General features: G+C 42.9%; 1 protein-coding gene across 1 annotated transcript in view; it reads left to right on the forward strand.

Moving 5' to 3' along the window:
• LOC126260681 (uncharacterized) overlaps window positions 1–11122 on the forward strand; it is a 455289-nt gene extending 444167 nt beyond the window's left edge. The window contains exon 4 of the mRNA XM_049958016.1: window positions 11008–11122. Coding sequence (XP_049813973.1) covers window positions 11008–11122 — 115 coding nt within the window. The remainder of the gene's footprint in view (window positions 1–11007) is intronic.
• The last annotated feature ends 3281 nt before the right edge of the window (window positions 11123–14403 follow it).

A 14403-nucleotide genomic window follows, 5' to 3' on the forward strand; every position in this document is an offset into this window, starting at 1 on the left:
CTAGAAGACACTACTTTCAAAGATGATCTACGGTGGTGTGGAACCTCAGTGAAAATAACTAGCGTGATCACAGTTGTTTAGCTTCATAGCCCTAATAAGCTGAAGCAATTAGTAATGTCACCGTATGTACTGCGTCCGGTTCGTCGGAGTGATGGTTCTCGTACACGTCTGCGACGATGGAAGAACTCCAGCCACAACACTAGGACGGCAGAAGACGGTCTTCTGACTAATACACTCTAATACTGTCTTCTCCTCTCTGTGTTCTACAGACGAGAAACGCGAACTCCCAGCACAAGGACGGAGTACAAATAATGTCTCAACCTAAGTATAGGCAGAAGAAGTGCTCTCAATCACTGAACACTGTGTACTCAACGACGAGTTCCAAACCAGAGGCGAAGTCCAGAATCGTATAAGTTCTCAACAGTACAGTGCCTAACCGTTGCTCTCCTGAGAGCAAAGACAGCAAGTCCACCTGTACCAAGAAAGCTGATACTGAGAGACCATCACACACGGGAGCTCAAAAACGGAAGACCTCTTTCTCTCCACCGCTGGCATCCCAGCAAGACTCGGCTCCCCTCCCTCGTAACTGCAGAAGGCGTATCATATTCTCGAAACCCCGGAATATTCTCCCTCTCTACAGATTCTTCCGAGCGCCGACCAGCCATATTCTAGTCTTTTGTCATCCAGCGCGGAAAGTTTGCGAGGGAATACCTCTGCTCGTACAATGGTACGCTTCTCAGTAAAAATTCTTGGAAATAACCCAGCCTGTATGATTTCCGATGGAGCTTCCTCGTTCCTCTCAGCTGCGTCCAAGACTTGCAGAGCCCCCGGTTACCGTTCCGGTCCTGCTACAAGGGCGCGACTCTCTTGTGCTCCAGAGCTCAGGTGCCCCAACGTCGGTTTTGCTACTTCCTGTGTTTAACACAAAAATGGTTGAAATGGCTCTGAGCACTATGGGACATAACTTCTGAGGTCATCAATTCCCTAGAACTTAGAACTACGTGAACCTAACTAACCTAAGGACATCACACACATCCATGCCCGAGGCAGGATTCGAACCTGCGACCGTAGCGTTCGCGCGGTTCCAGACTGTGGCGCCTAGAACCGCTCGGTCAACTCGGCCACGACCACCACACCTGTCCGGGCTTTCTTCCACCCAGGGCTTGAGTTCCGCCTGCCGTTTCATATCCACTGGCGTTCCAGCCTCTAGTAGTAAAGGCAATCATTCATTACACCGTTTTGATAATAAAGATACTCCGTCGCCTTTCATGCAAAAGCGTTAACAATTATATACAAAGTGTACGTGACAATGTCAGTCTCTTTACATATTAATATATATGATGTACAACCTATCAAATGATACGTAATTGTGGTTGTAGATCACGGCAAAGTATGTAGATGAGTGCTTGTAAGGTGCGAAATTATAGCCACCTTACAAGGGCTCTAAACTAGTCGCATAATAAATACTGCAGCTGTTGACAGAAACATTAATAAACGCTTTAAGAAACATATTTCATGCATATGTTTTCTATTTTACACTCATTATGAATATGAGGAAAATACCTCATAGCCTGTAGCAGCTCCACTACCTGCTAACAATATTCGGAAACGTACAACTTTTATAAAAGTATGTAACATTAAAAGAAGTGAGAAACCTATCATGTTACACTGTAATTGGTACCTAAGTACAATGTTGACCACAAAAACTTACAAGTTACTCTTAGTAAAGCTGTTTCTACACTGTACTTAGCTAATAATTATAGTCTAAACATGACAGATTTCTTACTTTTTTAATGTTTAATACTTTCATAAAATTGTATGTTTTTAAATATTGATGGGAGCTTTGTATTCATACGAGGGCAGTTCAATAAGTAATGCAACACATTTTTTTTTCTGAAACAGGGGTTGTTTTTTTCAGCATTGAAATACACCAGGCTATTCCCCAATCTTTTAGCTACACAACACTATTTTTCAACGTAATCTCCATTCAATGCTACGGCCTTACGCCACCTTGAAATGAGGGCCTGTATGCCTGCACGGTACCATTCCACTGGTCGATGTCGGAGCCAACGTCGTACTGCATCAATAACTTCTTCATCATCCGCGTAGTGCGTCCTACGGATTGCGTCCTTCATTGGGCCAAACATATGGAAATCCGACGGTGCGAGATCGGGGCTGTAGGGTGCATGAGGAAGAACAGTCCACTGAAGTTTTGTGAGCTCCTCTCGGGTGCGAAGACTTGTGTGAGGTCTTGCGTTGTCATGAAGAAGGAGAAGTTCGTTCTGATTTTTGTGCCTACGAACACGCTGAAGTCGTTTCTTCAATTTCTGAAGAGTAGCACAATACACTTCAGAGTTGATCGTTTGACCATGTGGAAGTACATCGAACAGAATAACCCCTTCAGCGTCCCAGAAGACTGTAACCATGACTTTACCGGCTGAGGGTATGGCTTTAAACTTTTTCTGGGTAGGGGAGTGGGTGTGGCGCCACTCCATTGATTGCCGTTTTGTTTCAGGTTCGAAGTGATGAACCCATGTTTCATCGCCTGTAACAATCTTTGACAAGAAATTGTCACCCTCAGCCACATGACGAGCAAGCAATTCCGCACAGATGGTTCTCCTTTGCTCTTTATGGTGTTTGGTTAGACAACGAGGGACCCAGCGGGAACAAACCTTTGAATATCCCAACTGGTGAACAATTGTGACAGCACTACCAACAGAGATGTCAAGTTGAGCACTGAGTTGTTTGATGGTGATCCGTCGATCATCTCGAACGAGTGTGTTCGCACGCTCCGCCATTGCAGGAGTCACAGCTGTGCACGGCCGGCCCGCACGCGGGATATCAGACAGTCTTGCTTGACCTTGCGGCGATGATGACACACGCTTTGCCCAACGACTCACCGTGCTTTTGTCCACTGCCAGATCACCATAGACATTCTGCAAGCGCCTATGAATATCTGAGATGCCCTGGTTTTCCGCCAAAAGAAACTCGATCACTGCCCGTTGTTTGCAACGCACATCCGTTACAGACGCCATTTTAACAGCTCCGTACAGCGCTGCCACCTGTCGGAAGTCAATGAAACTATACGAGACGAAGCGGGAATGTTTGAAAATATTCCACAAGAAATTTCCGGTTTTTTCAACCAAAATTGGCCGAGAAAAAAAATGTGTTGCATTACTTATTGAACTGCCCTCGTACATTGACTGAAAAGCAAGTTTTCCTTTTTTTGTTTTTTTTTGTGCTTTTTTTTATCTGAAGGGTATTGCTAGTCATCGGAACCGATTATCACCTAATTATTATTACATTATATTGGGATCAAGACTATTTAAAACATTATAATGAATAATAAAGATAACTCTGTCTCCTTCACAGGTCTACGTGTCCTGTATGCATTTGCAAATACTACGTGCGCGATTACTGTAAAAGTAAGATGCTCATGGCGATAAGAGGACAGGCCGCAGCGCCTTCGTGGATTTCCACTATTACCACTCGAATGTCTGCACGTATTTCAAGGTGGCAGTCTTAACGTTTCTAGAGGGCTTTTTACCAGTTATCCTCACTGAAGTATGTTGGCGATGTAAAGAGTTAAATAAAGTAGGACATCCCTTGTGGAATAAATGAAAACTGATGATTAAGTGTTGACGAAAGTAAAAGAGTGAAGCACGTCTTATGGAAATCCATGTGCTGGATTTTTAGTAGTTTACGATACGATTGCAGAATGCCAGAGGGAAGACTCCAGCAGTTCCTAATTTAACCTGAAGCACATGAAAAGGGCAATTTCTTTTTTTCTATTTTACTCTTACAATTACTTTCCTCTTAAATCGTACATGAACGTAAATGATGAAAAATCCAATTAAACTGTAAATGTTGCATATCATTTATCGGTCCCATTTTCTTCAGTGAACCATCATCCGCTTACTTCGAAGTTTATTATTATTTGTTACTTACAGATGTGTTATTAGACAGCAGTTTCTGCCATTTTATGAACAAAACAAAGAAACTTTGTGAGAACTTCACAGTTTTTGTCGCGCAAAACTAGACCGATATTACAAAGAAAGTTCTGAACAAAAAATTGTTCTCTGTACGTGATTGGGAATTAAAACGTTGCAGAATGAAGGAGTCAACACGTGCGATCGAGATTAGCTTTTTAGGAATAAATGATCAAAAGTAAAGCGGCCAGTGGTTTATTCACACACTCTACACTGTGAGTAAATTTGATAGTGTGCGAGGAGTATTTTCATATAAAAGTGACGATCAGTATTTGATTGTGCTACGTAGGGCATAGGCGCGCGAAAACGCTGCACTTGTAAAAGCGCTAGTGTGTACGCTGACGTGGATCCAAGAAGGTGGAGAGGGTTGTATGGGAGTCATAACTCTCCTTCATCTCCCTCAAAAATCTTTTATCGAAAAGCGTTTATATTTTTACATAAATCAATAATCAAATTTTTCAGCTTAATTTCCGAGAATATAGTATGATGAAAGCTAAGAATCTCAAAAATGCCAGTGAATCTTAGAAACAGACAATACTTTCCAGTTTATTGCCAGAGTGGATGGACTTACGGCTGGAAAGGCTGTGAAAAACATTCCATACAGGTAAAGGTGCCCATTCATAGAGGCTGACCGTCCCTGGTGGTTCGTTAACTCCAGAGGCAGAACAGGCGTTGAGCACAGAAAGGGAAAGACAGTCAACTACAAAAAAAGCAGCTGAGAGATTGAGTTTCCGAAAGGATGCGAAACAACTGCGGAGTCAGCGCTCCCTCTATTTACACGATCGCATATCCGTACTCTCCAGTAGATATCAGAAATGAGCTCCGTGCACCGTAATTTACGAACTATAACAAGCACATTTTTTTTTTCGAAAATTGCCTCCAAAATTCAAGTGCGTCTTATACTCAAAATTAACATAAGAATGTCCAGTGTTTGATTCAAAAGTCACTCCAATTTTAAAAATGGCCTTATATTCGATGCCGCGGGATACCTATCTCTATCTGGCAACAATGGATTAACCTGGCAACAGCAGTACACCGATGCGACGAATATAAGTTGCGGGGATTCAAAAGCTTACTAGCAACGTCTCCCTCCTGCCCCGGCATCACAAACCCAGAACACTGTCTAGTCTGTGATGCGTCATTGAAGCCTACGGTGCCAGTGAACTTGAATTGAAAGTGATTTGCGTTATCGGTAATAGAACAATAGTTTTGTTAGTGGTGGTTGTTAGTGTTTAACGTCCCGTCGACAACGAGGTCATTAGAGACGGAGCGCGAGCTCGGGTTAGGGAAGGAAATCGGCCGTGCCCTTTGAAAGGAACCATCCCGGCATTTGCCTGAAACGATTTAGGGAAATCACGGAAAACCTAAATCAGGATGGTTGGAGACGGGATTGAACCGTCGTCCTCCCGAATGCGAGTCCAGTGTGCTAACCACTGCGCCACCTCGCTCGGTTTTTGTTAGTAGCTAGTTTCATAATGGAAAGAAAGGTATTCATATGGTGCGGGCTATGAACTGAAAGTAACAGCATATGCAGAAGAATTTGGAAACAAAGCAGTTGAGTGACATTTCGGCCCTCCCACCAGCAGAAAAAAACAATCGCGACTGGCGGGCTAGTAAAGAAGAACTGAAAAGAATGACGAAGACTAAATGTGCAAATAGAGGACTGAGTGCATATTGCCCAAAACTAGGAGATGAAATACTGGAATGGATTCAAGTACACTGTCAAAATGGCACTAAAATTAACACAAAAATATTTCAAATACACGCTCGTAAGCTAGAGCGACAGTGGAAATTAACAAACTTTAAGGTTGGGGGTGGTTGGTGCTACAGGTTTATGAAGCGTCATGGGCTTAGCATGCGAGCCAAAACAAAAATATCACAGAAAACGCCACAAGAGTATAAAGAGAAAATGTTATCTTTCGATCGCTTTATTATTTAACATCGAAAGAAAACCAGTCTGGAATTAAGCCAAATAACAAAAAATGAAAGAAACTATTCTGACATTTGACGCGTCGAGTAACAGAACTGTTGCCGCGAAAGGTGATAAAATTGTAGTTGTAAAAACAAGTAGACGTGAAAAAAATACACTACACTGTTATCCTTCCGTGTTGTGCCGACGGTACTAAACTTAATCCAGTGATCATTTTCAAGCGTCAAACCATGCCAAAACCTTCTGAAATACCGCCCGGTGTTATTCACGTGCATGACAAGGGTTGGATGGACGGGGCTGGTACGAAATTATGGAGAGAAGGAAAGGTGCTTTATTGAAGAATAGTTCTCTTCTTGTGCTAGATCAATTTAGTAGTCATCTGAAATATTTTGTGAAAGAGACAGGAGACTTTGCTGTCATTCCGGGAAGACTTACTTCGCAAATGCAAACTCTTGATGTCTCGATAAAATAAACCATCTAAGGTGTATATGGAAAAGGAATGGAACAAATGGACGATGGATGAAATAGTCGTGGTTTACATGAGAGAAGACATTATTGTTGAATCTGTCAAGAAGTACAGCATAAATGACACTCTCAATGACAGTGAAGACGAGCTTATATATATGAAGAGAACAACGATGACGACGAAGGGGAAGAAGAAGAAGAAAGTTCAGATAACGATTTTCAGGGATTTTGAAGGACAATTCTGCTTTATAAACTAACATTTTGATTAGTCTGGGATTGCAATCTAATAATAAAAATGGTAAAAATGTTATTTAAAAAATGCTTAATAATTAAGGTGCGTCTTGTAGTCCGTAACGTCTTATAGTCCGTAAAATACGGTACTCGCTTTAAACTCGCCAGCTGGTCTTGTGACGTCATCTCCGAACTCGCCGTCTCTGTGTGCCTGTAGACTCAACAAGTGAGTCTTCGCCGCAGACCAGCCGTCGCTTGAGTCTGTTGTAAGGTACAAAATGGACTGCACTCCTTCAGAAAGGAGAGCGAGTACACGAGTTCGCAAGTATAGCCGCGGACTTGCGACATTCCAGCTACATACGAAACCGTTTTGAGAGAAATTCCCGCAATGAAACTGTAAATTACTATTCTTTCATTTTACGCGGTCAAGATTTCGGCTTTATAGCCATTCTCAAGTGCAATTTGAAACGTCACATAATGTCAGACCTACCTAAATGATAAGTTATATACCATGTAATGACTTATCGATTAGTAGTGAATATCGTTTAACCGGCAGGAAGAAGATGCTGTGATGTGCAAACGATTAGCTTTTCAGAGCATTCACACTAGGTTGGTGCCGGTGGCGACACCTACAACGTGCTGACATGAGGAAAGTTTCCAGCCGACTTCTCACACACAAACAGCAGTTGACCGGCGTTGCCTGGTGAAACGTTGTTGTGACGCTTCGTGTGAGGAGGAGAAATGCGTACCAACACGTTTCCGACTTTGATAAAGGTCGGATTGTAGCCTATTGCGATTGCCGTTTATCGTATCGCGACATTGCTGCTTGCGTTGGTCGAGATCTAAAGACAGTTTGAAAAATATGGAATCGGTGGGTTCAGGAGGGTAATATGGAACGCCGTGCTGGATCCCAACGCCCTCGTATCACTTGCAGTCGAGATGCCTGGCATCTTATCCGCATGGTTGTAACGGATCGTGCAGCCACGACTCGATCGCTGAGTCAACAGATGGGAACCTTTGCAAGACAACAACCATCTGCACGAACAGTTCGACGACGTTTGCAGCAGCATGGACTATCAGCTCGGAGACGATAGCTGCGGTTACCCTTGACGCTGCATCACAGACAGGAGCGCCTGCGATGGTGTACTCAACGACGAACCAGGGAGCACGAATGGCAAAACGTCATTTTTTAAGATGAATCCAGGTTCTGTTTACAGCATCATGATGGTCGCATCCGTGTTTGGCGACATCGAGGTGAACGCACATTGGAAGCGTGTATTCGTCATCGCCATACTGGCGTATCACTCAGGCGTGGTGGTATGGAGTGCCATTGGTTACACGTCTCGGTCACCTCTTGTTAGCATTGACGGCGCTTTGAACAGTGGACGTTACAGTTTAGATGTGTTACGACCCATGGCTCTACCCTTCATTCGATTCCTGCGAACCCTACATTTCAGCAGGATAATGCACGACCGCATGTTGCAGGTCCTGTACGGGCCTTTCTGGATACAAAAATGTTCGACAGCTGCCCTGGCCAGCACATTCTCCAGATCTCTCACCAACTGAAAATGGCCGAGAAACTGGCTTGTCACAATACGCCAGTCACTACTCTTGATGAACTCTGGTATCGTGTTGAAGCTGCATGGACAACTGTACCTGTATACGTCATCCAAGCTCTGTTTGACTCAATGCCCAGGTGTATCAAGGCCGTTATTACGGCCAGTGGTGGTTGTTCTGGGTACTGATTTGTCAGGATCTATGCACCCAAATTGCGTGAATATGTAATCACATGTCAGTTCTAGTATAATATATTTGTCCAATGAATACCCGTTTATCATCTGCATTTCTTCTTGGTGTAGCAATTTTAATGGCCAGTAGTGTACATTTATATAGATAAAACGTTTTCAAAGACTGCTGTAAATTTATTTCAGTTTTTAATATTACTAACAGAATTCTACCAGTTAGTTGATATATACACACTTTCGAGGCGTTACCCAATCTGGACGACAGTAACAGAAAACATGACCTGTGGGTGAAGTTCGACCTCTAAATGGGATTAATTGCTAAAATAAATTACAGATATGAATGATAAGCTGCATTCATCGCTGTTAGCCCAAAAACCAAGTTGTCATGGCCAAATGAATAGAGAAATAGTGAGTTTTTTGTCGCAGGTATATAACAGTCGTCGTTTCACGCAGCACTTATGTTTCCTCTTTGTGCATGTTGAGTAAACACGAAGACAACCATTAAGCTTGAATTTTTTTCGTCTGACATGTGGACGATAGCGTGAAACGTATTCCAGATATCACTCCTCCTTTAATGGAACCCGTTTGCAATTGTGTACTTTGCATCAATTAATTTTCGTCTTACACCATTGACTCAGGATACAAAGGTTTATTAAATGGAATCAGATTATGTCAATAGATCATTTCGCCTTGTCAGTGCTACTTTAAACCAGCAAGATTGTGTATTCATCTTCTATACTAACAGTAAGTCACGACTAGCCTTACACTCCAGCACGCTGCAGTAAGAGAGAGCGAGTCGACGAGTATGAAGTGACTGCAGCGCCACAGTTCTGAGACTCGTAAAACTCTTGGAAATGCAGCGGGGACGAACACAGGCTGTCAGCACTGATTTTACAGCGGCGTCTTGATTTGTGAAGTATGCAACCCGAATATTAGACTCGTGTTCGCTCCGTTTCTGATCTCTCGTGTCCAGATCTGTTTCCACAACCTTAATGCTAAGAAGGATACTGAGGATGATGAGCTGAGTCCTCACTTCTATGTTACACCGTGTAAATCGTGACGCTGTCAATGTTGCGAAAGTTTTTATGCTTCCGTACCTCCACTAGTAAAAAAGAAACCCTTGTTGGATCACTTTGTTATTCGTCTGCCAGTCTGTCTGCTTGTCCTACTGCTAAGCACCTTTCTCTCAGGAACCAGTAAACGAATCAAGTTGAAATTTACGTCACATACTACGGTCTATTATGGTCCCTTGGTGATGTAAGAAATTTAATCTTCTACGTCAATGCAATCAACATATACTGTCATTTATGTCACATATTTTGACAGTCGCAAACTTACACGTCAACACCCATAGCCATTACATAGAATCATGCAATTTGAGAAGAAGTAAGTTTTTACAGTACAAGTAAAGGAAAAAATCTGTAACTTGTCTATTTGTAATTATATCACACAGAAAAAATATTTTTTGACATGTTATCCGATTGTCTGTCTGTTCGTCTGTTAACATCAGTTTTTCTTAGGAACAAGCTCGAATTTATGTGACATATTAAATTCCACGTTCCCTTAACGATGTAAAAAATTTAAGATTGTAAGTCAATGCAATCAAAAGATACGGCCATTCATTTCAAATATTTTGGTACCTTATCAGTATCAATATCAATAACAGGCAAAAATCGTTGAAATTCTTGGTTTTCGTGATGGATGAACTGTTTACATACATAATTAAGTTTTTATGGAATCCTCGGTGGGCGAGTCCCATTCGCACTTACCCGGGTTTATTTTATATTATTATAGTTGTTAAATCATTGCATGGCATATGAACTTCTCGAATTTTCTGACGAATGGTTTTGGGATGTATTTTCCTAAATTACAGTTTATTGCAAAGCAATCGAAGGCGATGTACTTAGCACTAACGTAAACAAATTATCATCACTGTATTGAAACATTTTAAATGTTTCATTGTTATTGTTATGAAAATCGCAGGCGTCTGTGGCACGTTAAAAATGAAGTTGACAGAAGGATGTAATAAAGTCAACCCTCCCAACCCCTGCCAAGACTCAAACTTGGGCCTACACCAGAGTGTACGGAGCTACCTCCTCCTCCTCCACACTTATCGAGTATAAACATGACGGCGCTATCATCCTGGTAAAGTCGTCAGCTGATTTCGTCCAAAGTCGGCCGCGGTGGTCCGCGGTTCTAGGCGCACAGTCCGGAACCGTGCGACTGCTACGGTCGCAGGTTCGAATCCTGCCTCGGGCATGGATGTGTGTGATGTCCTTAGGTTAGTTAGGTTTAAGTAGTTCTAAGTTCTAGGGGACTGATGACCACAGCAGTTGAGTCCCATAGTGCTCAGAGCCATTTGAACCATTTGAACCATTTCGTCCAATATTACAGAAGTCGAAGTCAGAGCAACTCCAAAGCAGCGTTATGCTGAATTTCAGACGCGCAGAAGCAGGCTGATTGAGAAGAGAGCGAGAGCGAGGACGGTAGACGTGTTTCCCTCTGGCGGCGCCTCCCGGACCCCATTTCCTGCTACAAGTGCCTCCCCACCTCCCACACCGCCTTCCCGCTGCCTGCCCGCAGCCTCCGCCGGTTTCCTTGTGGCGTGACGAGGCGAGCGCCTGGTTTGTGTGTGTGTCTCTTGCAGAGCTCCGTCCGTCCGAATGGCGGAGGACACTTCTTCCGCGGCGGAGGCGCAGACGCCGCTACGGGCGGAAAGCGTCGAGGAGCGGTACCTGCGAATCTGGAACCACGGTGAGTAGGCGCCGCTCTGAGGGGGTACCAGCACGGCCAGCCAGGGCTGCCGCTCGCCCCAGATGGTGCACGTACACGCAGCACTTTAATGAACTCTTCCAATAAGTATACTACCGCGCACGACAGTGTCATTTGAACATGTTCACCGACTGGAACAATGGAGCTTCGTAGTGAATGGACGCACTTGACAGCGGCGGAACTAATAAAGTCGCTATTTGTTGCAGCGGGTCCATTGTAGAACTCTGGATCGACACGGGCGGTCGTTAATCTAGGGAAGAGATTCACGAATTGAATCTAAAATAAAATCAGAAACCAATTTGAGGCGAAGACCATGAGCTAGAATCATAGTACCGTAAACCGAGTATACTTCGTCCGATTTTCATATTCAAATATGATTATCGTGACTTTTTTTCTAACAGTTAGCGAACGTAGGAGCTTGTATGAAGGAATCAGATACTAATTATACAATACATTTCGTAAACTGTAGAGGAAGTAATGGAAAAAGTTGGGTGATCAAACTTAGCATTGATTTGGGGACACATTGCCAGGCCTTGCTTCCACCACAGCTGTCAGCCACCGTACGATTTATGGTCAGTATTTCAAAAACACAATGAAACTTTTTTTGAGCAGTTGAACGGAATGGACAGTGTCTTTAAAGGAGGATATAAGATGAACATCAACAAAAGCAAAACGAGGATAATGGAATGTAGTCAAATTAAATCGGGTGATGCTGAGGGGATTAGATTAGGAAATGACACACTTAAAGTAGTAAAGGAGTTTTGCTATTTAGGGAGTAAAATAACTGATGATGGTCGAAGTTGAGAGGATATAAAATGTAGACTGGCAACGGCAAGGAAATCGTTTCTGAAGAAGAGAAATTTGTTAACATCGAGTATAGATTTAAGTGTCAGGAAGTCGTTTCTGAAAGTACTTGTATGGAGTGTAGCCATGTATGGAAGTGAAACATGGACGATAACCAGTTTGGAAAAGAAGAGAATAGAAGCTTTCGAAATGTGGTGTTACAGAAGAAAGCTAAAGATAAGGTGGGTAGATCACGTAACTAATGAGGAGGTATTGAATAGGATTGGGGAGAAGAGAAGTTTGTGGCACAACTTGACTAGAAGAAGGGATCGGTTGGTAGGACATGTTTTGAGGCATCAAGGGATCACAAATTTAGCATTGGAGGGCAGCGTGGAGGGTAAAAATCGTAGAGGGAGACCAAGAGATGAATACACTAAGCAGATTCAGAAGGATGTAGGTTGCAGTAGGTACTGGGAGATGAAGAAGCTTGCACAGGATAGAGTAGCATGGAGAGCTGCATCAAACCAGTCTCAGGACTGAAGACCACAACAACACAACAACAATGAAACTTTGGTCATCCAGAAATAAATACATTAATATAAAGTTTTCTTCGGTGCTTTGCTAAATCTCACGAAAGAAAAAAACCTAGTATGATACGTAAATCAAACAATGTGACCCATCATCAAAATTATAAGTATAATGAAAGGTACTAAGATGGAGTATCTCTCACATAGCTCCAAATTTGACTGAGCATTATATCACTGATTTCATCCATTTTAGACGTAGACCCTCGATGCAAAACGACCACTGCAATTGGAAAAAAATGGTTCAAATGGCTCTGAACACTATGGGACTTAACATCTGAGGTCATCAGTCCCCTAGAACTTAGAACTACTTAAACCTAACTAACCTAAGGACATCACACACATCCATGCCCGAGGCAGGATTCGAACCTGCGGCCGTAGCGGTCGCGCGGTTCCAGACTGAAGCGCCTAGAACCGTTCGGCCACTTCGGCCGGCGCTGCAATTGGAATTACGGTTATCTGTTCTTCATTTATTGGGGCAATGTTTGCAACTTGTGGCCAAAAAAACTTCGTTCCTTGTTTCCGGAGACATTTGACATGGTATATAGTACTCCAATCACTGCCTTGAGCAACAAATGTATGGAATTTGTTTTTCTCAGTCGTACGAATTAGCCTGCGTCCATATACAGATAGCAAATGTATGTATTCCTTAATTCCACGGCATAATCGGCGTATTTGCGTATTTGTTATCCCGGGGTAACAATGAGGAGTAATCATGCAGATGACATCAGAAATAGTGATTTAGTGGCACATCTATACATGTGAACAAAACACTTTGCAATTAAATGATAACGGTGGACTTGGCACAACCTGATTTTAACATACTTTTTCGGATGCAATTATAAATCGCATCACATTCACCAACTGCTGCACAAGAAAATCGACACTACATGGCGCCTTTAGCGTACATTGATGGTGCTTTACCACAAAACAGTATAGACTTCACACCCAACTGAGAGCCAACATAGAGCTACAAAACTTTTGCTGTTTGAGTGGTCAAAGTAACCACGATGGTCGAGTATACCCGGTTTACGGTACCAATGGTGCTGCCACGGTAGCGGCGAAAATACAGAAGTCCGTAGTAGAGTGTCTACTGTAAAATCTCCCACCGACAAAGGCAGTGGTTTAACTGACATAGAGGATCAAGGATCCAACTTTAAATCGGAAACCAAACTGAAGTCAATGTCGTCGTAAACCGTAATCGGCACTACCAATTTGCTACTCCGTGAACATAAACAGGAAGAGAGCGCAGGGTGCTTACACAGGTACCAGAAAGTCGCGTTACTGGCGAGGTAATATAGTTCAGTGAGTGTCGGTGAGTTTTTTTAAACACTTATTTACAGACCTTTTACAAGGGATAGGCGGAAAGCGGCCAACTTGTCATTCTTCAGCCATTTCATTATGTAACATGTCTGGATTCCATAAATAATTCAAGAAGTTAAAAATAGGTGATGCGATATAAATTCCTGGTAACTGTGGAACTGGTATGAGCGAAGTATTGGAGAGAGTATAATAAGCAAAAGTTTGTGGGTAATCTATATGGAAAGCAAGCGATACGTGGAATCTAGGTGTTAGAGGGTGAGTGGGAAGACATCTGGCCTAGAAAATGGGGGGTTGAAGTCTTCATTTCGGTTGCGTTTGGTAGGGTAGTTTATGGTTGGAAGGAAGAATAGATTTTCGGAATGAGTCTATAGTCCGGGAGCGGAAGGCGGCTGAAATTATGTTGGGAAAGGACATGGAATGTTGGCAGGCGAACGTAAGATGGGATGCGTTAGTTGTTGTTGTTGTGGTTTGATGCAGCTCTCCATGCTACTCTATCCTGTGCAAGCTTCTTCATCTCCCAGTACCTACTGCAACCTACATCCTTCTGAATCTGCTTAGTGTATGCATCTCTTGGTCTCCCT

The sequence above is a fragment of the Schistocerca nitens genome, chromosome 5, assembly GCF_023898315.1.
Source record: "Schistocerca nitens isolate TAMUIC-IGC-003100 chromosome 5, iqSchNite1.1, whole genome shotgun sequence".
Classification (NCBI taxonomy): Eukaryota; Metazoa; Arthropoda; class Insecta; order Orthoptera; family Acrididae; genus Schistocerca; species Schistocerca nitens.